Consider the following 26,815-nt stretch of genomic DNA (forward strand, 5'->3'; position numbering starts at 1 on the left):
GCTCTGTTCAAGGTGCTTCCCATTGTGAAAGTAGATAAGGATGCGCTGCTGCATTTTTTATTATGGTATGCAAACATAATGCCTTATCTAGACCAATGATTTCATCTTTTAATCTTGTTTTTAATCCTGGTTTCTCCTTATAACAGCTGGTGGAATTATCATGTGCTTTTGGACTTCTTTTTCTACACAAGGTAAGCAAGCATTTACAAAAATTTTAGATTTGAACTGCTTAGTCAGTCAGTCAGTTGATATAATTGCTACTGTCTGTGGTTTAGTATTGGCAGCTGTTTTTCATGTAATTCAGTCACGGATCCTCGTTCTCTTCACTACATGTGCCTTAGCACCATTTCCTGATTTTTCCTTTACACAGGCATTTGATCTTCTCTGGAGCAGTTTTAAATATAGTAAACAACGATTTAGGATCTGGTTGCTTTCCAAACCCACTTAATAGGGGAATCCCACCAAAATTCAGTCACTGAGATAAACAAAGAAGCCGTTCAGATTGTTTTGACGCGAAATCGTTCTCTGGTTCATATTTCAAAACAATGGCTGTAATGGGAACCGGGGGCTGCAACGTCTAGAGTGCAAATACGTGGTGAATAAGTACTATAAGTGCCTGGTAACCAGAGATCTTTCAATATTCAGCTAAACACAATTCAGAAGTGTTACCCACTTATTCCCATCACTCCAGGTTTTCTCACAACTGAAAAAACCTGTACACTAGTATGAACTGGCTTTCAGTATATATTTACTTTCACCAGAAAGTTCTTACCTTTGCAATTTTGCCAATTTTGCAACACTGCTTTTTACATGCATTTTTTGTTACAGATTACCTCGTTTAGATGACTTTATTATCTTTAAAAGGGAAATTGCATAGATTTTTTTATTTTTTACATTTCTGCATAATTAAATGGTTAAGCTGTAAATACAGTATTCAGATGTAGAATGCAACACTCTAGAGAAAAGTGCAGAACCAGAATTGTTCATAGTGGTGGTGATGGGAACCAGACATCCACCTCTAAAAGCTGCCTCATAGAAAGTTATTACATGTAATGGTTAGGAACACACTGCCTGGTTACACACTCTAATATTTCGTCGGACCACCTTTAGCTTTGATTACGGCACGGATTTGCTGTGGCATCGTTTCCACGAGCTTCTGCAATGTCACAACATTTATTTCTGTCCAGAGTTGCATTAATTCCTCCCCAAGATCTTGTATTGATGATGGGATATTTGGACCACTGTGCACAGTCTTCTCCAGCACATCCCAAAGATTCTCAATGGGGTTCAGGTCTGGACTGGTGGCCAATCCATGCGTGAAAATGATGTCTCATGCTCCCTGAACCACTTTTTCACAATTTGAGCCCGATGAATCCTGGCATTGTCATCTTGGAATATGCCCGTGCCATCAGGGAAGAAAAAATCCATTGATGGAATAACCTGGTCGTTCAGTATATTCAGGTAGTCAGCTGAACTCATTCTTTGGGCACGTAACGTTGCTGAACCTAGACCTGACCAACTGCAGCAACCCCAGATCATAGCACTGCCCCCACAGGCTTGTACGGTAGGCACTTCAGCCGCCTCTCTTCTTACCCTGATGCGCCCATCACTCTGGAACAGGGTAAATCTAGACTCATCAGACCCCATGACCTTCTTCCATTGCTCCAGAGTCCAATCTTTATGCTCCCTAGTAAACTGAAGCCGTTAGCCTTACTGATAAATGGTTTTCTTAAGGCTACACAGCTGTTTAGTCCCAATGCCTTGAGTTCCCTTTGCACTGTGCGTGTGGAAATGCTCTTACTTCCACTATTAAACATATCCCTGAGTTCTACTAGTGTTTTTCTACGATTTGATTTCACCAAACGTTTAAGTGATCGCCGATCACGATCATTCAAGATTTTTTTCCGACCACATTCCTTCCTCGAAGATGATGTTTCCCCACTGTCCCTCCACTTTTTAATAATGCGTTGGACAGTTCTTAACCTGATATTAGCACTAATCTCCTTAGATGTTTTCTCTGCTTGATGCATGCCAATAATTCGACCCTTCTGAAACAGATGAACATCGTTTCCACGACCACAGGATGTGTCTTTCGACATGGTTGTTTAACAAATGAGAAGCTACTCACTGCATCAGTTAGGGTTAAATAACTTGTTGCCAGCTGAAACATAATCACCCATGCAGTAATTATCCAATGGGAGGCTCTTACCTATTTGCTTAGTTAAATCTGGGTCATGACCTTTTTTTTGGCCAGGCAGTGCATATATAGTGACTCTTGCTTTTTATCACCACCAGCAGAAGTGGGTAGGTTTCCCACCAATGAACTGTTTTACATCAAACCACTGACCAACAGTGACTTTGTTATTCAGGGTCAAACCACAAAAATTTTGGAAAATTGGTAAAATTCCCCTTTAATGTGCCAATAGTCCAATCAAACTGCATTAACAACTGCCGCAACAAAAGTTGCATATTGTGAGACATCTGCATTTTTATTTTTAATACAATGCCTAATATTGGATCTAGCATTCAGTTTGTATTTAGTGGTGTATTTTTCCCCAACCCCCTTTTTTCCCTGCCCCCAACTTGCCACTTCCTTTAAGTGGGTTTAAAAAAGAGAAAATCAGTTCTTGAGATAAACAAAGAAGGTGATTCAGTGTTTAGTTGTGAAATGGTTCACTCTAGAGAAACTTATCAGTTCCAATTTCCATACAACTAGAATGATGGTAGTCAGAGTTACAGCTTGCCTACAAAATGGTAATGGGTGATAATTTTTAATGACGTAATGAAATACTATGAAAGTAACATTATGTGATCAACAACTACTACATAGTTCCTTAAAAGAATGGTTTGGTGGGGAAAAAATCAAAATGTACACAATTTTTCACTTCCAGATGTAGTCAAGGCATGGTATCCACAGTTTGCTACGAGGCTAATGCTGCTAACACTAGAATAGTCACCCAAATATTTTCGCGTAAGTACATGCCCAAAACTTCTCTCAAACCATATCTAGGATTGCACAGGCCCAGATGATCAAAAAGTCACTCAAGGCATTAACCGAGATACTGATAAGAAACATATGCATAAAAATCAATTTATAGGGTTGAAATGATTTTATTCAAAATACTGTCTCCCGTTTTCATGTCACTAATGAAACACAAAGGGTCAGATTCATAAAAGTCATAATTAATAGTAGTTGACTTCCAACGAGAGTCAGAAGAGAACAAAATCCAGTCTATGCACTTTTGGAACTTACTGGTGCATTTGACACTGTAGATCACCATTTACTTTTAGACGGACGTGAAAACTAGATTGGACTTACTGGAAATGCCCAAATCGTTTTCATACGTGTCTGACTGATAGACAGTATTTTATAACCCCTGGTTAATTTGTATCTGGAAACCATGGTATTTGCTGTATTGGCAATGATTTAACCTCGGGCCACTCCTCTTTTCATTATATACTGTTTCCTGCCACTCAGCCATTTCATTAGAGAACATGGAGTCAATGTCTGACGGTTATGGATGACACATCACTGTACATTTCTGTAGCACTTAAACAAAATAGGTCATGGTCATAGTTAATGGTTTGTCCAGTACCAAAAAAAAGCTGTTCATCCAAATTTCAATAAATGAGGACAAACTGAAATTCTACTTACTGGATCTACTGTATACAGAGGAAAATTATGAATCATGTACAGAATTTGAATGTGAATTGAGACATGGTGTTATTACACACTGATAGCACAACCAAAACAGTTATTGTGATCAAATTGTATTATTTTTGTTTTTAACAGATATCATGATGTAGCTTACATTCTTCTCTAATGCAATCAAACATGAATAAATACAGTCAAAATTACAGTCAATGAAAGCACAGATATAGTGACTGTCTCACCAACTGAGAAAAGTATAGAAGTATAGGATGAGTTTCAGGGGATTCTTTCTTTATCACTGCAGCAGTCTGCTCAAAGGAAGCAATATAATAATAGATTACTAACCAATGTTGTGATAATCGTATATTTGGATTGAAACAATTATGTATAATATTCTTTTTAGCAGTGGTTAGACAAGCAAATATCAAACATGTTTGAGGTTTTTTTTTCATCTTATAAACACTGCTGAGGTCAGGGCTTCTCACAGGGAGCTGACTCATGCTTTTGTTTAGATTACTGTAAGGCTTTGCTCGGTGGCTTATCCAACAGACCACAGACTGACCACAGGTTGAACTGAACACGGCAGAGAATGTTCTTACTCAAACACTGTGAAATGAATGTATCACTCCAGCACTGGCAGCACTTCATTGGTATACTAATAGAATACTATTTAATGTGTTTTTAAAGCCATTAATGGAGTAACACATTCTTATATTTCAGTCTATTTATGTCAATATGCTGCACAGTAATGTCTAAGATAAGTACAGGACTACTGTGCAGCTTTACTTTTGCTTTTCATTTGATGTTTTCTTATTAAATGTTGAATTTAATTGTTTTAATTTGCTTATTTGTTATTTTCTTATTAAGTGCCACAACGTGTTGTTTAATTAATTTCAGTTGCTTTATTATTTTCAGTAATTTTTAGAATTTGTTTTACATTATTTTCCTTCTTTTTTCTCAATGTTTCACCCACTCTGTTTTCTGTGTTATAATTTTCTCTCTGACTTAGATAGTACAACCCAAAAGTTGGGACGCTGTGCAAAATTTAAATAAAAACAAAATGCAAATATGTGCAAATCATTTACACCCTATATTCAATGAAAATAGTGTAAAGACAACATATCAAATGTTGAAACTGAGAAATATCACTATTTTTTAAAAATATTTTGAATTTGATACCAGCAACGTGTCTTAAAAAACCACTTGTGTTCAAGCTCTAGTAACGAAATTTACTGTTGGCAGGTGTTGAGAGGAGCAAACAAGACAGACTCGCTATTCTGGGTTAGAGAGAATGTGAACAGCTCATGCCCAGCGCTAAATTACTTTATTATTAAAACAAAAACATGACTAGGCAAGCCTGCGTATGCTGGACTGCCTTCGGCTACAAGGCATAAGCCACATGGTATCCAACAACTACTTCCCTCAGTTTCTACGTATTCACTCTTTTGTATTCTCACAAATTGCTGACAAATTTTTGTTTCTCTGTAATCTTCGATCAAAGTATAGTTAATATTGATTGCATCAGTGAAAAGAGAAAAATTATACTAACCAATAATATTTTAGCTATGGAGCCCTGCTGGTGGTATGCTGTATAAGTAAAAATAACGCGTGGCCACTGCGTATTAACACATGGGAATTATTATATTATTAATACATGGGCCATATTAAGTTGTGGCCACATAGTGGGATCTCGTCCCCACACCTCACTAAGTCGTGGCCACAACTTAATTATCGGGTCCCCACGCCTTACTAAGTTGTGGCCACAACTTAATTATCTTGTTCCCACACCTTATTAAGACGTGGCCACGCAGTAGGATCTTGTCCCCACGCCTTTTACTAAATCATGGCCACAACTTATCTTGTCCCCATGCTTTATTAGGTCATGGCCATGCAGCAGGATTTCATCCCTCTGCCTCACTAAGTCGTGGCCACAACTTAATGATCTCGTTCCCACGCCTCATAAAGTCATGGCCACGCAGTAGGATCTCATCCCTCTGCCTTACTAAATCCTGGCCACTACTTAATTATCTTGTTCCTGCACCGTATTAAGTTGTTGCCACACAGTGGGATCTCATCCCCACACCTCACTAAGTCGTGGCCACAACTTAATTATCTCGTCCCCATGCCTTACTAAGTTGTGGCCACAACTTAATTATCCTGTTCCCACGCCTTATTAGATCATGGCAATGCAGCAGGATTTTGTCCCTCTGCCCTACTAAGTCGTGTCCACAACTTAATTATCTGATTCCTATGCCTTATTAACTCATGGCCATGCAGCAGGATTTTGTCATGTCTGATAGTTTTATGACTCAGAACCCATACTTTCAGTTAAACTGGGCCTACACTACACACAATATGACCCTTCTGACAAATTTTCCAAAACTGAAAGTGGTCTGGAGCAATTTTTCAGGTCAGGAGCTCTTAAGCAGTTCATGGTGCGGATGATCTGGTAGCGTGAGAATGGAAATGAGGCAATCTTCAGCCTTCCAGTCAAGCTCCGGAGTGACTGTGATCCCGATACTTTTCAAATATGTTTGTCTTTATGAACAAGCAGAAATGGTCAGAAACGTAACAGAACAAGTAATTCAGGAAGCAGCCAATGAAAGAGCTAGAAGAGAGGAAAGAAGGTGAAAGGATGCGTGCCACGTGTGGAGATGCTTACGAGGAGCTGAGTTCAGGCAAAGAGTCACTTTCTTTACCATTTCAAATCAGCTGGCAATTAGTAGTAAAATATTTCTCTATAGCTCCAACTGTTGCACCTGTGTTTCTCAGCCACACATATTCTTCCCCAGTTTGTGTTCTTGCTATGCTTCTTGTGTTTGCATAAAAGCACAAACAGGTCCAGTTAAGCTCTGTTTGTATCATGTGCTAAGAGCTTTCGGTCCACCTTTATATTGTGTCTCTAATAACTGTGTAGTTACACATGAATAACATATGCAACACTAACTACTGATGATTTAGTCAATGTTACAAATGGATAACAGAAGTACAGCCTGTGTAATTAAACACATGTATCAACTTCAGTTTTGCTTCATGTAATTACACAAGTGTATTTTCTACACAGGAACTTTCCTGTAGTGTAGTGCTAAAGTTACACTTCAAATTAAGTGGGCAGTTCCTGTGTAGTTGCTATGTAGGTACTGTGTAATAATGACATTGCTTTAGGGGTAATATAATGCAACATGTTTAATTAATGTTGTAAAAGTTTCTGCACTGTTACATATACATACAGTTTAAAGCTCTATCTGGTTACAGTGTCACAGCACTTGCAACATAAATGCTAGCTAAACGTTAGTAAAGCTGGCAGATACAGTGTAAATAATGTCTTAATGTAATTTATTACATCCTTTTACTGCTGGAAAAAAAAACAAAACAAACTGCTGTTCCAGTCTGATTACAACTGTAATTAATGTTATTACGCTTGTGTAATTACATGAGAGAGAACAGGCCCTTACAACTATTAAGATACACTTGGCAATGAGATACATGAGGCAAAGCTGAAGTCGATACGCATGTATAATTACATAAGGTGTACTTCTGTAATCCATCTGTAACTAAATCAGTAGTAGTTACATTGCTGCATATGTTGTTCATATGCAACTACATAGTTATTGGAGACAATATAAAGTGGGACCGTGCTTTCTTGTAGCCGAAACTAGTTTTGTGTGTTATAACCCCCTTTTTGTGTTCTCATCTAGTGTGCGGGCCTCACAAAAAAAACGAGAAATTCTGTAAAAGACTGATGTTCAGTGTATGACACTCTCCATTTTTAAAAACCTATAATGGCACACCGTCCAATTTTTGAGTGAGCAAAAGTATAAAAGCAAATAGTCTAAAAGGAAATTAAAGTGAATAACATTTCATTTATGGTCACGTATCCTCTGCTGGTAATAACTGCATCAAACCAGCGATCCATTGACTTTTGGCTTTTTTAGTTTAGTGATGATTTTCCAGGTTTTTCCACAGGTTCTTTCAGTTGTTATTTGCCTTTTTGGGTTTCTTCATTCAGCCTCCTCTTCAGGAGGAGAAATGCATGCTCAATTGGGATAAGGTCTGGCGATTGACTTGGCCAGTCTTCCACGTTTTTCTCCTGATGAAGTCCTTTGTTGTGTTGACCGTGTGTTTTGGGTCCCTGTCTTGCTGCATGATGATGCCCAAGCCATGGCACTCCACCATGCTCAACTGATGACCTTGTATGTGTGTAAACAAAAGGTGCCATGGCCTAAGTTGTTTAACACATCTAGATGTAAATATCACAAAATGAAAACTGAACTTCTGATGGTCTCATGTTCATCTTTTAATCTTGAACCAAAATGTCTTTAATGTATGGAAAAAAGAAAAAATGGCCTTGCTGTTCAAATACTTTCAGATTCTACTGTTTTTCTACCATTTTCTTTTTGGCAATTAACATCCGTAAAAGAACTTCTGTATTAACCATTATTTTGCATTTGTTTTCCATGACTGAACAGTAATCATTTCTTTTTCTTTTTGGTCATTCATTGCTGCAAAGAAGAATCCAGGTAAATGGACTTTTCAAGTTCTTCAAATGTAACTACAGACATTCTGTGAAGCTCAATTTACATCAATATTATACATTTGATGGAGTAAATACAACTAATATGTTGAATGATGCACACAGTTTGGGCACTGCTGGTCAAATTATACATTTTGTTGATTTTTTTAAGTGAAAAGAAGTTAATACAACATCTGCATGGAAGAAGCTTAAATGGACACATTTCTGCAAGGTTTAATGGACAGTCATTATTCATTTGCTGAATTTATCATGTTATAAAAAATAAAACATAAAATGTGGCCTTTGTATGAGTTTAGGCACTCTTTCAGTCAGTACTTAGTAAGACCCCCTTTGACAGAAACCACAGCCTCCAAACTTTTCTTGTAGCCAGTCTTTATCTTGATTTAGAATGTTTTTTCCTTATTTGCCTATTTCAGAAATATTCATAGGTGATTTTGCATGCGCATCATGTTTAAGATCAGATTTGCAAAAATATTCTGGTCATGGGACAGTGAAAGCCATTCAAAAATTACCTTAACCTTTTGTTTCTACAAGGTTGATTTTGAGGTGTGTTTAGGGTCATTATCTTGGTGTAATGTCCATATTTTCTTCAGTTTCTTCACCGACTGTAGGACATTAACTTTCAGGATTTGCTGATATTTAGTGGAATATGTTCTTCTATCCCCATATTCTGTTCCCTTGCCCTGGCTGCCACACAGGCCAAAGCATAACAGATGCACCCTCACATCTAACATTTTTTCTTAATCATAGATTTTTCTTGGTCTTTCATATCTTGTCGACTTTTTTAACAATTCTCCTTAATGTCCATTTAAGGATGTCCACTTAATGTCCTCCTTAATGTCCACTTATCTTGTTTTGGAAGAGTAAGTTATCTTTAGTTTTAGATCCTCAGTCAGCTGCTTAGATGCTTAGATGAGCCAATGGCTCTTAAGCAAAAACACAACACCTTGAGAAGTTTGAAGGGTCACCTAATTTATTATGCTCTGGAATTGACTGCACCTGACTTGGATTAAGGTCTAATGAGTCATTCAAGATTCTAAACCTAGTAAACAAAAAACACTAGTGTATTAAATTCAGCAAATAAATGGTAATTGTGCATTCAGATTTGTAGAAGTGGGACACATTTAGCTTTGTTCCATGCAGATGTTCTAATAACTGTCTGTTCCTAAAGCCTTTGCATGGTTATTTCTTGCCTTTATAGCTCAAAAACGAGTTGACTTCCAGGCATGATACACATATTTTACCAGGGGTGCCCAAACATTCATATATTGTGCGTTTTATGATTGTTTCTATTAAAAAGTGAAATCAGGCTTTTGTGTAAGATAATTCATCATACTTAATAAAAGTGTTCATGAGAATAACCGACAGCTCTTCTTTTTTCTCTCAGCCACTGGTGTGCTGGATTTTTAATTGATCTAACCAAATACACATGCTGCAGTGGAACTATACATAAGACCCCTCATCTGAGCTGCTGTGGAAAATCTGCCTACAATATCTTGGAGAGTTCTTGCTGCATGAGTAAGGCAACATTTATGTCACCATCTTGATTCACTCACTTTGCTGCGTACATGTATTTTATTGCTGCCAAATTTTTAATTGGCTACTTATCACCACTTGATATGTGCCACAAATACAAAAAAAACATCTGTTAGGAACAAGACAAAGCATCTTCTGCCTACAAACAGTCTCATTTTAGGGGCAGCTTAACTCTAGATGTGTGTTAAAGCAGGAAAAATCACCATAGCTGTGCTGGACTCTGGCTCCGTGTCATGCACCCCTGACCTCACACATTCATCCATTTCAATTTAGAAGTGAGAGCCTACAGGGATTTTTAAGACAAGACCAAAACAACAACAGAGAAGAATAGCCAGGCCTCATGTCTATATTCATTCCAATAATGACTAAAAATGAGGTCACAAAAGGTTCCAACTGCAACTCTTGATGGGATGGGCATCGCACTGGACTGAGAATTTCTTCAGGAGTAGTGAGTCACTCTTGCATGGTTGCTTCTAACCTTCATAACAGAACTTGCCCCCCTTTCACCACCAATGCGACAAAGTAATCCAAAAAAACAAAAAAAAACAACAACAAAAAAACAAAAACAAACAAACAAAAAACAAACAAACAAACAAAAAAAAACACACACCCAGAACGCACTTCATAACCTGATTTTAGATCTGTTTTTAGGCACCATGACTCCAGAATAGGTTAAATTCCTGTTATGTGAGCAGGATTAGTTTCCCATAGAGTGGTGGGGGAGGGGTCATTTAACACCGTCTGTAATATTTATGACCGAGCCCCACTCCGTAACTAATCTTGGAATAAATGGCAGAGATGGGAGCGGCTTCTTGATTTAAACACTGCCTTCGGTCAAGATACGAATAGAAAACATGTTAAAACATTTACTTCTGCTGTTACTCCATTCACCCTAACCATCAGTCCTGCTGTCTTAACCCTTAGAAACTTAAAAGGGATTCAGGGATTTTTTTTTGGTATTTTTTGGGTCAATTACAATGAAAAAGAATTTACATGTGACAGTCACACATACCATATGTTGTTATTTTCAGGAGACCCTGGGCTACTCAAATATGCCCTTTTTTAACATGTAAATGCTAACAGAAATGTGATAGCTTTATGAATTTGGGTCATTTCTGATCAAAAATTATAAGTTTTTTAATTATAGGGTCTTGAAATCTTGAAAACAAGTGGAAAAGTAGTTATCTTTTCAGAAATTGTTAGTTTGGAGTGTCTGTGAGCTGAAAGTGCAATAATTTTGATGGTGATTCATTCTTTTGGTTAATATGAGTAAAAATAAACAGCATAAGACGGACAAGTTTTTATTGATTTTCTGTCCTCTTGGATTCAGGCTGAGTGCTAAAACTCATACACAGCAAGACTGGCTTTATTTTTAATTATGAACTGAGTTGCATATCATATATTTTTAATACTCAATCAATGTAAACTGAAAGCCCTTTGTTTATAATATGAAGGCTAAAAGCAGAGATGTAGTATAACAGTAGCGAGTGGATTTGGGTGATTTTGGAGCTGGATCTTTGGCTGATGGACGGTCACAGGTGGATGAAATCACTCTGGATGGTGAATCATAGTCTGATGAGTCATCTGATTATAAAGGCCAAACAGCAGATCAATAATTTCAGGATTTTCCAAGCTGAATTACTCACTGATGCTGACGTCACAGCCCGGTGACGTCATGCTTGCTAGTTAGGGGCGAATGCTGCTGAATGTCCTGATATGCGGATCATGTTTGTATCTTCCATTCTGGAGTACCGTTCTGGAGTTATGAAGGCTAGAAGTGACCTATTGTTTTGCCCGCAAATTGCGGTCTCCAGTTTAAGTGAATGCACTGTGTCATTAGCTTGGGAAGTCACAGCCAGCAATCAACGTCACCCTGTTCTCTTAACCTTCACATGCAATTACAAAACACCCACTTGCTCAGAAATGACCCAATCCTGAACTTAAAGCCTGTAAAACTGCATTACGATTGTTATCATGATTGTTATCATAATCATATATATATATATATATATATACACACACACACACACACACACACACACATACACATTTCTTTTGTCTGCCTATGTAATACAAAATAACATTAATATCAATGATAATTTATCACATCATTATGATATCTGACAGCTTTATCAAACTACATGTTCTAACATGTTGATTCACATGAGCTCAATACAACCTGAGGTTATTCCTACTACTCATTTTATAGAAGGTAAAAGGCACCAGGAACTTGACATGGGAGTTGGTAAAAATTACTGACATGGCACATTCGGATGGGACAAAATCACTAATCCTGTCAGAATAGGATAACTCAGGAACGGGTGGCTTACAGACCTTATACACATATCATAAACAACAGAACTCACTGTCCCTACTTCCCCATTGGGAATTCACTGATGTAATTAGTCAAATTATAATTGAACAAAATACCAACAAAAATTCACAAAATTATTACAGGGTTCTAAGAGCTGCACAGAGAGGTAATAGGCAGCCATACTGGCATTAGAAGACAATTCTAAAAATGTTGTATAGAACTCTTTACTCCAAGTGGTTTAAAATCAAATGACAATCCAAAATATTATTAATAAAATTTCTGCTAATCTTATATTAGTAAAAGAGACGGCACATAAACCATACGCTGCAACACAAGATGGACGGAAACAAATCAATGCAAGAAAGACATAAGACTGGACATACTTGGGGTCTGTTTCACAAAGCAGGATTTCTTTCATAGCCAGCTAACTTTAAGCTTTAAGTTCAGGCTAACCCTGACTTCCCTGTTTCACAATGGTGGGTCACTGCAATACATCACCATGGCAACTTATGCTGCACGCCTAACCTGCTTCAGTTTTCGGATCCAATCAGACCGAGCTTCTGATCGATCAGGGACTGGCGAAGGTGGATGCCTCATGACACTGAAGAGGGTTTGATCACATGAAAAATTGTACAACTCCTCAAGTGTCACGCGATTGGCTGTTCATCATAAACATTACGCATTCATATGCATGTGCACAAGGATTAATCCCAGCCTGAGTATCTAAACCTGGATGAACAGAGAAAGTTGTTAACCATTGTTGTAAAATGAGTTAACCTTGACTTTGTGAAGCTGAAACTTAGACAGGAAGCCTGTCTGTCGGTTGAACTTGCTTTGTGAGACACACCCAAAGTCTGAAATGAAGAGACTAGAAACTGGGTGGAGGGGAAACAGACTACACCCTGATGGGAACACTAAATGGGATTCCTACATTTTTCAAAAATGAAAAAAAAACAAAAAACACCTCACCCTGAGAATCAGGTGGCATATCTTCATGAACGGTGAGTCATTTGCCATTAGAGATTATATCGTTAGCACTTTACAGCTGCACTGCACCCAAACCCACAGAAACATGGCTGTACAGACAGACCCATATATTTCTAAAGAAAATGACGTCCAACATCACTGACACAACCTTGGGGGGGGGGTTTGGTGTGATGTGACCATCAGAGTTCTCTTCAGAGTGGTGGTCATACCAGGGGCCGCGATGCCTACAATGCAAATATATGCCATGTCCGAATCATTATACCCTGCATTCAGAAATCTGGATTGCTAAATATAACAGAATTTGTGATGGTAGTAAACAATTTGACACTATGTCTTAAGGGTTTGCTCAATACCGTAAGCCAGAAGATTCTGTCGCATGACCACTGTAAACGTCATGCCACCAGTCCACTATAACTGCTGAGCTTGACTGCACACAAGAGAAGAGCTTACTTAGATCTGTAACAGGTCTAAAGAGAGCTCTGTGTAGATGCTGCTGGATTTGCCAACCAAACATTGTGCATTATTGGTATCCCCCATCCCCTCGGGTACATCGGTTGTACACTTCTTGTTGCAGAGCACTGTGGGATTGTTTGAGTGCACTGAATCTTCTACATTGTTTTAGGACATCACTACAAAATGGTGGTGTTAAGGGACAGCAGGGAGGCAGACCCAAATGCAGAGGGCAAAACCCGTGAGAAAGGGTCTTAAATTAGTTTATTGAGGCGACGGAGTATGTGTTTAGTGATTGTGCACGTTGGGGTTGAGGTGGCTCAAACATCCGATATACTGGACGGCGGTCCGAGGAGTTACCGCGGCGCCACCGGGAAGCACAGACGAAAATGGGAAAAACACCTCAACAAATGGGAAATAAAAAGGGCGGGAAAAAGACAATCAAAGGCGTGCTCAAACAAAGGCTGAGACAGAAAAGTGAGATAAAAGACAATCAGAAAACATAAAATACTTCCTCTGTAATTATGAGAGGAAGATCAGCTCTATGTTTCGCCTGTTTGCTCTTTGTGGAGCAAACACCTTTTGTATGGCTTGGAACTGTTTGTTGCTCAAGCCTACTTTTGGTTTTTAAGTAGTTTTGGGGCAATTTCTCTCTTTTGTTTTTCCATCCCTCTTTTCTTTTCTTTTTGTTTAAATACCCACCTGGGCTAAGAACCGTACGGTCACTCCTGTACAAAGGTGTGACAAAGCGCTGCTGTTTGCCACAGCCCTAAGTAGAGGAGTCCACAGGTGTGCCAGGTTGGGCCTAATCAGCCCGATGGCTTCTGGGAATTGGAGTTCCCTGAACTTACGGCAGCTTGCCGCCGTCGCTCTCTGCTGGCAACACAGGCTGGGCCCTTACAGGTGGAGCCTCAAAAACGTGAATAGGGCACAGTTTCAGACACAGCTATAGCCACTTTATTCACTATCCAAAACCACCAGTGAAACTATGTGTTTTAGTGGTAATCAAAAGAAATACATTTAAAAGTGATGTTGAGACCATTAATTTTTGGTCTCAAGAGTAGATTTGAGTACTGCAACACTCCCTATCATTAGCAATAACAGCAGAACTAGAAAATAATGATAATACTAATAACTGAATAATAAGGTGATTTTATTTACATATACATGTCAGACATCTAGGTAAATAACACCATTCCATATATTTAATCTACCTGTGCAGATATCTTCATATATTCAAATTCAGTGTAGGTCAATACACTGGTATATATTTAAATGCAGTATAATAAAACAATGTCCTTTCTGAAGCGGGGCTTGAAAGGCAGCTTTGTCAGCTCCACCTTACTTTTGGGATGAGTTGGAGTGGCATCTGTGATCCAGAACTAATCATCCAACATCAGTTCCTGACCTCATGTGGCTAAATGCAATCAAATCTCACAGCAATGTTCAGGCATCTAGTGCAAAGTCTTCCCAGCAGAGCAGAGGCTGTTACTGCAGCAAAGAGGGACAAACTTCCTATTATTACCCTTAGTTTGAGGAGGAATACTGGATGAGCACTTTTGGACGCAGTGTATCTGCTCCCCTAAAATAACCCCTGAACTTCTCAAATAATGAACTTCCTAAAACTCCTTCCCATATTGAAACTATACATTAAAATTAGGGAGTGTAACATGTTAAATGTTGTATGTCTGTGTGCCTGAGGACAGAAGGCAGCCCACCAGTTTTATTTATAGCCTGTTTTGCTTGTTTTGCTAGATACTGAAATGTCTATTGTATGTTTGCTTCTGACTTTTTCCTTCAGATGTGTTAACACTGGGATTGAGTCAGACTGTCTCAAATTGTTGTGGATCAAAGGCCTACAACCCGCTCAATCAGATTTGCTGTGGAGGAACCGTCCTACTCAGAAAGAGCACCCAAACCAAATGCTGTGGATCAGGTAGGCCTACTGTTATCACCCCTCCTTCAGGGGAATGAAAGAGTAGCACTGTCCAAAATCACATACCATAATACTAAACAACATGTCAAAAAACAGTGCACCACCATTAGAAGTGACTATATATATATATATATATACCGATCAGGCATAACATTATGACCACCTCCTTGTTTCTACACTCATTGTCCATTTTATCAGCTCCCCTTACTATATAGGTGCACTTTGTAGCTCTACAGTTACAGACTGTAGTCCATCTGTTTCACTGCATACTTTGTTAGTCCACTTTTACCCTGTTCTTCAGTGGTCAGGACCTCCATGGACCCTCACAGAGCAGGTACTATTTGGGTGCTGCCTTCCCTTTGCAAAGCGTTTGGCCACAATATTGCAACCTTTCCTGGTGTTAATGCCACTTTAATATCGTAATTCTACGACTTTTTTCTTGAAACATTAGGACTTTATTCTCGAAGTCTACTATTTTTATTATTATTAACAGTGGCCCTAAAACACCGTCGTAGCTGTGTTCAAATGAAGTAGAAGAATGAAAAAAAAGGAAGACGCGTGAGAAGCTGACAGATTCAGAAATCAAGGCATAGCATGATTTCAAGTGGAAAGTAAAAGAGAGTTCACTGTTCACTGAGACTAAAAGCTCTGAGACAAAAACAAAGAAACAAGTATTCACTGTTGAATGATTCAATTCAGAGTTCAATATCTATGCAAATGTAAGTCCTGTTAAAATCCTTGCTCCCCTGGGATTTTGCCTCATTTGTTAAATATCTGCTGCTTACAGATGCAGAGTTGACTATCATGGACAATACTTTTACCAGTGGGCGGTTGCTTTAGATGCGCCAGATAAAGCTTAGATTGAAAAGGTATTATTGCAAGTCGTTTTCACGAAAATGTAAGGTAGAGAATGATGTAGAGAAACTCACAGACTTATTTCTTTACAGTGGTGGTGATGGGAACCAGGGGTTACAATGTCTACAACACAAATATAGCCATTTTATTTACTATCCAAAACCACTACTTGACTCCATATGCCTTCTGAGCTTTATAAATAATGTCGATAATGGTACAATATTGGCCAAATTGGAAAAAAAAAATTCTTTGCATACTACTTTGACTACAATGCCCTGCATATGCCTCTCCGAGTATAACTTAATTGATTTAAAAGGACAAACCTCTATCAAAACTGTTGTAAAACAATATCTTGGTATCAGGCGGTGAACGCATAATCATTTCATTTAATAATGTCATATGAGGGAGCTTTTAGAGGCAGTAAACTCCTCAGACGTCTGGTTCCATCACCACTAGTGTGAACAAATGTAACTCTGCTAGTTTCTCTAGCAGAGGGAGTTTACGTCAAACCACTCTGATTGCCTATGTTTTATACTTGCACATCTTTTTTTACTTCTCTACCATCCTCAACTGTACATATTGTAACCACAGCATCACTTACCACGGTTACCTACTGGGCTTTATATGTAAATAATACTGTATTTTGCACTTCTGGTTAGATGCCAACTGCATTCCATTGGCTCTATACTTGAACTCTGCACAATGACAATGAAGTTGAATCTAATGTAATCTAATCTATATCTAATTTATATCTAATCTATATCTTAACCATTTAATTAAGCAGAAATTAAAAAAAAAACTGGTGGCTTTCCTCTTTAACGTGTAAATGCCCTCTCTTGATGGCTTCCATATTCTTGCTTTCTTTGACAGAGTTGTACGAGGAGAGGTCTCATCTGTGTTGCGGTCCTCATGCCAAGAAGGCCCTTCTGCCTAAGAAAACCAGCCATGACTTGTGCTGCGGCACAGTGTCATACAACCCAATCAAGCAATGCTGCTGTTACAAACCACATCTCCAAGTGATCGCAGTGGATCCCATTAACAGCAAGTGCTGCTCGAATCAAGGTCTGCTTACAGGTACAGTTATTAGATCTCACTGTTATTACTGACTAAAGTCTTCTAGTCAATACAGAGTAAATATTAGTTGGTTGTTTTTTGTTTTACCCAGTTGCCTCAGCCTTGACTTGAACTTGAAGGAGTTTTAAGTGGACAAAGAAAGAAAAAACTATGAGTTTAGAGCAGTGCTGTTTCTCCATTCGTCCAGTGAGACAGATGTGCTTTGTATCAGTTTGCGACTACCATGTTTTTTTGCTTATGTCATTATTATGCTTATTTCCCTTCTGACACTTAGGTGACTAAGTGACATCTTATTAACTGAGGTGCTGAATCTGGAGATATAACACCTGATCTAGGTAAAAGTGGAAAGTCTTGAATGCAAGCCAGAGAGGTTTACTCTGTGTTTTTCCTCCAGCTGTAGGTCCTACAAGCCCTCACCCTGAGAATCAGGTGGCATATCTTCATGAACGGTGAGTCATTTGCCATTAGAGATTATATCGTTAGCACTTTACAGCTGCACTGCACCCAAACCCACAGAAACATGGCTGTACAGACAGACCCATATATTTCTAAAGAAAATGATGTCCAACATCACTGACACAACCTTGGGGGGGGGGTGTTTGAACTCATACAAGATAGTTTTGGGCAGAGAAGTAGCTAGAACTTTCAGAATAGGGTGGTCAGGTAAGAGCCAGAGATTTTATTGGGGTGGCACACTGCAAAGAAAAATAAGAAATGAATGCATAAAATTGTGTTACTGTATTAAAACGACATGAAACTGATGCATCGTTTTTTTCCCCGTGCATAAGCAAAACTGTCCATCGTTTCCCCATTTTTGATGGTTAATGCATTCTAGCATCGAATACCCTACTTAAAATTGTAGCTCACAGAGCAGCACTGCTGAAGGACCCAGTGCACATTCCCTCAGTTCACTGAGTAAATTAGCCTCACAGCAAGAAATGCTAATTATTAATTACTGTACAAGTTTACTCTGCATACTTATCTTTTACATATGCTGCTCTCACAGGACATACTACCTCATTGTACGCTCTCCACTCACTCTGTATATATGTATGTTATATTTATACTTGCATATCTATATTTTTAACCACGATATACCATCCTTCTGCATTTCATATGTAAATAATACTGTATTTTGCACTTTTCATTGGCTCTGTACCTGCACTCTGCACAATGACAATCTAATCTAATCTAATCTAATCTAATCTAATGCTTTATAAATGATGGCTGATTGTCTCATTTTCCATAACTGGGGTGGCCAGAAGGGTGGCCATGCTTCTTTACAGGATGGCCCACTCCTTAGCTACGCCTCTGATTTTAGGTGTTTTGGGATGGTTGTTGAAAACAACATACATAGTGGAAGTATTCCATCCATAGCAGCCCAAGCTGAAGCTCAGCTGCTTTGTGGAAGACTTAAGGATAAAACAATAAACTAACAAAAGCAATAGTAAAGTGAAAAGCTACAGTTCCCCTCAAGAACCTCCACTGTAACACGAATACACAAGCTGACCATATTAAACAAAGCATTGCCTGTAACTACGATATCCAGTTGTATTCAAAAGCAACATCTTCGCTATCTTAAAACTGCGTCATGTTCAGGAAATGCACTTTTCTAGTTCTAATTGTGGCCTTTGTTAGCTTCTTCGATGTTGGTCCTCCCACTTGCCGGACCAAATTTGCAGCCCTGCCAGTAATCTTTATTCAACCACATTTATTTTCACCATGTTTTATAATAACAACCTAGCTGAATATAACCTAGCTTAACAGATGGCAGAAAAAAGCATGAAGTTATGGAGAGGAAAACAGAATAAGAGGGGTATGGACATGGAAATGAAGAGAACAGCGAATGTAAGATCTGCTGTCTGCTTATTGTTAATAAAAATAAAAATAGCAGACTTTGAGAATAAAATCATAATAGTTTGAGAATAAAGTCATAATATTTAGAGAATCAAGCCATAATATTCTGAGAATAAAGTCGTAGAATTACGACATTAAAGTGGCATTAACACCAGGAAACCCTCCATTCAAAGAGAGCATGAAGTTTCACAGACAGTAGAATGATGATCAGAATGATCCACAGAGAGACAGGAGTGAGTGGAACTCCGGCGCCAGTACAGCAACCGAGACCCCAACGCATTATGGCAGCCCCCTACAGTTACAGTACAGCCCACTTTATCCTCCAAATATTACGACTTTATTCTCAAAATATTATGACTTTATTCTCTACATCAAATATTTTCATTTTTATTAACAGTGGCCCTAAAACGCTGTCGACTTCATTCTAAATATATTATCTCTAGTCTCTTAGTCAGGGACGTTTATGCAGACAAAGGATCTTACTTTCACTTCTTTGTTTATTTTCATGTCTCTATTACACAATGTCTACAATGCAACATTCTCTGTTCTGAATCTGCTGTGGTGAATCATACAATTTATGCCCCAGGTCATTGTTCACATCCAGCAGCTTTATCACGAAAAAAAAAAAAAAGTGTGGGAAGTATAAACTGCTTCAGTATGACTAATACTGATACTTACAGCTGTAGGAGAAAAGGGTGATGGACAAGCAGAAACTAGAAACAGCGTTACCAATAAGAAGACACTTACAGTTTATGTTTGGTTTGTGTGGGTAAATGAATGGGCAAGAGTTCCTGTAAGAGATGATGTTATCTTGTCTTGGCTACAAGTTGATGCAGCATTCAAGTGCTCTATGCCATGTGATGACATGACAATTATTTCAGTTGGGACCCTGCAGGGACTCCACATAGACGATTGGTTGCCAAAAGTAGGATAAGGAAGCACAGGCCCAGGTATTAACTTTGGGCTGTTACATGCATGTACTGTGCAGTGGTGGACAAAGTACACAAACCATGTACTTGAGTTAAAGTAGAGATACCCAAGGTGAAATATTACTCCAGTAAAAGTAGAAGTTCCTCCCTTTAGACCTCCACTTGAGTAAAAGTACAAAAGTATTTGCCTTCACATGTACTTAAGTATCGAAATTTAAAGTACTAAAAGATTAATTATGGCTCTAATGTCCTATTATCATTTTTGCAACAAGACTCGGCTTATTAATTCATTTTAGGTGAAAATAGCAAGCAAGCAAAGTTTATTTAAATAGTGCTTTTTACAACAGGTGCTGTCACGAAGCAGCTTTACAAAACAAAACAAAATCAGCATTACAGAAAGAAATCCGGGTCCGAGCCCCCATAAGCATCTCCAGTGGCGACAGTGGCAAGGAAAAACTCCCTAAGAGACAGGAAGAAACCTTGAGAGGAACCAAGACTCAGAAAGGGAACCCATCCTCCTCTGGTCGACACCGGATAGTAAGCATTGTTAGTATAAAGTATTATAGTACAAAAAACAGGGAAAACAGGTGGAGCAAATGATTAATTTAATTAGTTTAGTTTATGCAGCAGCAGCATCAGTGTGGTCAGGATGTGAGGGTGAGCTTGCATGGCGTTGCACAGCATGAAGCTAAATGGTGGTCAAGCCGGTCCAGAGGGCTGGCAGCAGTGGCACCCAATCTAGGCAGAAGAGGCAGCAGCATCAGACGCACAGGATGGGTAGCTGTTCAACTCGGCAAAGAAAAGAAAGAAAAGGAAAAACACACAGAGTCAGTTCTGTAATTGTACTCCAGTGTCACTCTTGGTAAACCAGTCTTTTAATAGAATGTCATTAATTAGTGACGCTGATGTCTATTAAAATTATCATCAGAACAAAACACTGAAGGCAAACAGTTTCCATCAGGTAGAACTGAGTGGCTCTGAAATAACTTTTTACAAACAAGCAAAGTTTCAGTTTAAGATTTATTTAATTTAGTTACAAGTTTAAGTTTAATAAAAACTTTAAACTCAGGTTCACAAATGAGTTTTCCTTTACTAAACTGCATCTGTAGGTCTCTGTTCATAAACATAAACTTAACATAAACATAATAATAAATTTACCATAAAATGAAATAGTGTTTGTGTAAATTCAGAAACAAACGCATCAGTCACAACTGCATATGTGTACATATTTCTATATTGTGGTCTATTTACACAAAGTTAGGTTAGTCCATCATTTATGTTGAATAGACTCTCCCAAGATTTTACACTGCTGCACTGACGTTGAACCGTGTGCTGCACTGGGTTGGAATGACCAACAGGTCAAAACAAGCTCAAAATAAAGCGAGCGACAGATTTCTCATAATGTAGTGGAGTAAAAAGTGAGATAATTTGACTTTGAAATGTAGTGGAGTGAAAGTAAAAAAGTCACCCAAAATGGAAATACTTCGGTAAAGTACCGATACACGAAAAACTACTAAAGTACAGTAACGAATTACATTTACTTTGTTACTGTCCACCACTGGTACTGTGATGTGTACCACTGAGCGCAGAGCTAGTGGCAGTTATAGTAATGGAATAAACTCTCAAAGAGCTTTTCCTGACACCAAAAGAAGTTTCCTTACAGGGAGCTGCCTCTCTTCTTACACTGTGTGTTTGTATTTTTAAAAGGCTAATTGGGAAGCGTTCTGCAGACCACAGAGAACAACAGAGGCAGGTCAGAGGAAAGAAAACTCCAGGTACAGCTTTGGGCCTCACAATTCGTTATTAAAAGCTAGCAGTGCTCTTTTTGAATGAACTCAAAAATGCTTTAACAGTGTGAAATTTAATGTCAACCAGTGTAGTAAAGCGCTCTGTAAAACTTTCTCTTCCAATTCGTTCCACCTTCATTTTATCCAACCTGCCTCATCGTGTCATTGTGAAGTCATGTTGTCATTCTGCTGTCAGCATCATGCCTGTATCAGAAACTTGGGGTCAAAGCTGGTTTTAGAAAAATGAAACTGATAGGCTGTACACGTGTTTACCTGAATGTCACCAGATCCCGTAAACGACGAGGTCACTGAGGAGCCGGAAATACAAATACTGAGGCATGCAAGCTAAGCTGCTGTGCACTGAATTGATGTCATAACACTGGCAACCTCAACAAAATACTCCACACAATAGTATTATTTCTATTTTGGTTGCTAAACTACCTTGTAATTAAGAGGATCTAGTGACACTTGAGAGGCAATTGTACACAGGACAAAACGTATCAGGTATGGAACATTTTTGTTTACCACAGCATGACAGCAGCGATTTTTAAAAACACCTTTTTCCTATAAATAAAACTGCTTAGACCTGGAGTTTCTAATATAGGCATGATGCCAACTTCAGATGTCTATTATGCATTAATTCACTCAGAAACTCACATGCCTATTGTGTTAAAAATGACCCAGTTGTATTTCTTGTCTGAGTCTTTTGGGAATACTCATCCTTTCTTTGTTTCTTAGCAATCCACATTCTTAGTCCACTCTCTTCCTCTGCATCTCTTTCCCACCTGCTTGTTCTATCTGTACCTAACTACAGGCTTAGATCCCTTTAATGGTCAGTTCTGTGGACAGCAGTTGTACGATCCTCACAAGTTAACCTGTTGTTCAGGGAAGTTGTTTCCAAACAATGCAGGCCTAACGCAAGTAAGTTTCACTACGTTTTTGTTCTTGATGGACTGTAGTGTGAAACTGAGCACATGGAGATCTTTAAAAACAAGACACTCGTTTTTCCCCCCAGTTATTTTTCAGATGATCCATAGGTTTCTTGTTTTTTTTCCTGCCATTGGTTTACTAAGGTGCGTCTGCTTTGCAGTGTTGCGGTGCAAAATCATACGAACTGTCAGAAGAGGGCGTGCTGTGCTGTGATGGACAGCTGTATCACGACCAGCCGGCAGACTCCACGTGTGCTGGGAACATAGCGTATTCTCTGCACAATTACACCATCTGCCAGAAAGTAGCACACCTACCCTGCAGGCCAGCAGTGCTGCGGAACAAAGACCTTTGACCCCAACGAGGAGATCTGCTGCAATGGGCACAGGTACAGGACATCAACCTTGTTCAAACCGTCTTCTATTTACTGTCTTTCTTTCCCCCTTTTCAGTGACATTTTTCAGCATCTCAAAGAAGGAAAGTGGGTGGGGAGTCATACTGGCAGCCAGGAAGGCATCCAAGGGGGGGAGGGGTGGGGTTGGAGGTTTTGTTGTTCGACCTACCCCAAAAAACCAAAGACCCAAAGCATCTCCAAAAAATTGTTATTTAAACCATGCTGCACCTTTCACGTAAGTGCATAGTCATTAGCACTTACTTCTGTGGTCGAAATAGCCTAAGGATAACTTGGTTAAATATGTTAATATCCTAATAACCTAAGTGATATTGTTAAAGTATCAAAAGTGAATGCATTCAGAGTCACTGCCTTCAGTTTCACCAGTGTTTACAAGCATTATTTAGATTATGTGTTAATGAAGGCAGCACGATTCCTACAGAACAACACAAAAGAAAACTTAAGCAGAGCACATTGTTGGAAAACAAGGAGAAAAGTTGTTTTTCTCAGCTCTAATTTTCTTGTTCTGTTCATTTTATTATCTATTTACAGGTAGTTATCACATAGTGCAACTAGTTGCAGCTAATGAATTAACTATGTTAGCGCTTACATTATTAGAAGAAAATTTACAGTAGCACTAAACCAACCTAAACCCAGGTATCAGATACCAGACCTAAGCACAACTTGCCTGAATGCATAGCATGTTTTCTATTTGTGGCTTAGATGTTTCATAATGTATTTATCCTCTGTACAAAGACATAAAAGGTCAGCGGCGGACGTGACCTGCTGTGGGATTTACACGTATAGTGCTAGCGCTTATAGACACAAGTGCTGCTCTGGTCAACTCCATGACGTGTCATTCCTGAAGAACAAAGAAGAGGCTGGGTGCTGTGGTCCTCTCTTGCTGACAGACAGGAGAAACCAGCAGTGCTGCCACTCAGCACAAAAAACTCTGGCCTATATGACTCAGCCTGGCCATTCGTGCTGCGGGCACTGGTACTACAACACATCCATATGGAGCTGCTGTGCTGGACGACTCGTTCCCACACCAATAAACAGAACAGGCACACGAGCAGGAGCGGAAGGTACTGCAAATTCACTCCTGAGCAAACCTATGAAGCCCATCTCAGTCTTACTCTTGAGAACCATTATGTTTGTTTCTGATTTGTTAAAAGTGCATTATTTTGATAAAAAAAACATTAAGGGTGACCTCGTTTCATAGCATAGTCTTTTATCTCCCTCCAGAGTTCACACTTCGACCCTGGATGGATTACAACTTATCTGCCATCTGCAGCATGACCGGTAACTACTTTTCAGTTTTGACAGAAAGATAATGAATATACTCCAAAAATGAATTAATCCAAAAATTACCATAAATTACTCTAAACGCAAGGAGTGGGGAAAAAATCTCATAAATGCATCGCGATGCGGACGTGGACGATTCTGAATCGATTCACAAATGTTAAACATAGATTTTCTAAATTTTAATTGATAACGTAATGTTGATGGAATGCAAAAAGCAGAACTTGGAAGTGGGTAAGTGCAGCGCCCGGGCAGTCTGTGGTGGCAAATAACAAAAACACAACTGAATGAGCGAGAAATCCGCCCGGCACCCTCTGCATTAAAAGCTAGGTTAGGTCAGGAGTCACAGCACAAATGATAAGAAGAGCCATTTTGTCCTTTCAACAAAAATCAAACCACCTTGGGAGCCACAACATTTAATGTCCAGTATGTCTCAGTATGTGATAACGTCATAGTATAGGCTAAACAATATAAACTAAAACACAGACTTACTTTGCTCTGCTTTAAGCTTCAGCTATAGCCGCTTTCCTCCATCTCCGCCAGGAAACTTTTCCTCAGAAGTAGAGCAGCATACTGTAAAATGTCTCAGCGTTCGACTGTTTTACGAGGCTGAAGTTGCTTCTTACTCTCCAGCTTCTTGTTTGAATTTTCCCATTCCACCTTAAATTCCGCCTGAGGCACCAAATGAAAATGCAGTACCATTTAAGGTGGAACGGAAAAATTTGAAAGAGAAGCGACTTCGTCTTCGCAACTTTTTAGTGTTTGACAGTCACTCATTGCAGGTTTAATGTTCCAGGAAACCAACTGCAGTACTTATAAATGCGAATAAGTCCATTCATCTCCAAATGTTCATCTTAAATCTCTCTTTGCCTTTTCTTTTGCAACTTGCTTGGCGAGACTGCGCTGCTATGTGACCTGCAGTCTGCACGCCAGTTCATTACAGTTCAGTGCAGTCATTGAGAACTAGGGCTTTCGCGCTATGTTGCACACGTCCCATCTCAAAGATATTTTACTGACACGGCGACCCCCCCACTCTCTACAACAAGACCAAAACCGAAGTTACAATATATATATATATATATATATATATATATATATATATATATATATATATATATATATATATAACAGGCGGTATGGCTGTAATGTGCTGTGTGGACATCTATTGCTACTGGATCTTATTTCACCGTAACAGCACATTTTATCGCAGATGAGTGGCAGCAGCGTCTCATGTGCTCCAAATAAGAGCAGTGAATGAGAGCCTTAGAGTTCACTTGCTGCATCACTTCCATTTGTTTTATTAATAAAAGATATTGGAAGTAAATTCATTATGGATCATTACAAATACTTTGCTTTAAAAGTACCAAGTCCTCACACAGTGAGAAAAAAAAATCCTGTATAGAAAAAAAGATGCATCGATAATCGTCTTATAATCGTAACTGAATCGAATCGTGAGGTGCCTAGAAATTCCCACCCCTACTAAACGCAGAAGTGAAACAGTGGTTTTGTAAATGGTTAGTTTTGCATTTGTGTGATTTTGGATCCCTTCAGATTTGAGCGTCTGTGTTTTCAGTGATGTTGGGAACAGTGAAGAGCTCAGCAGTGAAGGGGAATCAGCGCTTCGTAGTCTTAGCGAATGCTATGAAGATCCAAGGGAAGAGATGCATCGTAACAGCTCAGGAAGACTCCTTTCTAGTTGGTCCACTGGAACACTGCAGCACTCCTGACCTGAAGCAAAACAGAACTTATCTCTGGAGAAAAATCAGTGGATGTCACTACAAGCCCCTCTCAGATGTTCCTGACTTCACAACTGCCCTTCATGCCATCATAACCTTTTGTCAAAGCATGACCAGAGGTTGACAGAGCATAGCTACTTCTGCTGAAGCAAAACTAAATGTACCATTTTGAAAAAACTACTTCAGTAGAAGTACAATGGTACCAGTTGATGTTGTCTGTACAGCTGGAGGAGGTTCATACTGAGCACTTGTACAATTACATAATAAACTTTATGCTCATTTAAACCATTTACAGTTTACTGCATTGATCTGTAATGATTTACAAGAGAAATCCATCATTTTGAAATCAGATAAATCTTTTTGAATCACCCTGTATAATTACGTACTACCCATCTCTGCCAATGATAGCAGGCCTGTTTGTAGAGGAGCTCTATATGACTCTTCACCCTCACCCCACCTTCAAATAAAGACTATGACAATGTAGAAGAACAGATGTTTTGACTATAAACTTTGAGTTGTGTGAATCCAAAATGGACAATTTCATTCAT

At 38.9% G+C, this 26,815-nt stretch overlaps 1 protein-coding gene across 1 annotated transcript; it reads left to right on the forward strand.

Annotated features, from left to right (window-relative positions):
- On the forward strand, positions 1-26,463 carry LOC118818142 (galaxin-like). The gene is made up of 13 exons (XM_036585292.1): positions 1-65; positions 147-191; positions 8,166-8,172; positions 9,574-9,704; positions 15,275-15,409; positions 17,135-17,338; positions 17,733-17,787; positions 21,832-21,899; positions 22,726-22,832; positions 23,002-23,226; positions 23,986-24,314; positions 24,475-24,531; positions 26,105-26,463. The coding sequence occupies exons 1-10, from the start codon at positions 41-43 to the stop codon at positions 23,191-23,193; spliced, it is 969 nt and encodes a 322-aa protein (XP_036441185.1). The 5' UTR covers positions 1-40; the 3' UTR covers positions 23,194-23,226; positions 23,986-24,314; positions 24,475-24,531; positions 26,105-26,463.
- Positions 26,464-26,815: the final 352 nt, after the last annotated feature.

This window comes from Colossoma macropomum, unplaced genomic scaffold, assembly GCF_904425465.1.
Source record: "Colossoma macropomum unplaced genomic scaffold, Colossoma_macropomum, whole genome shotgun sequence".
NCBI lineage: Eukaryota > Metazoa > Chordata > Actinopteri > Characiformes > Serrasalmidae > Colossoma > Colossoma macropomum.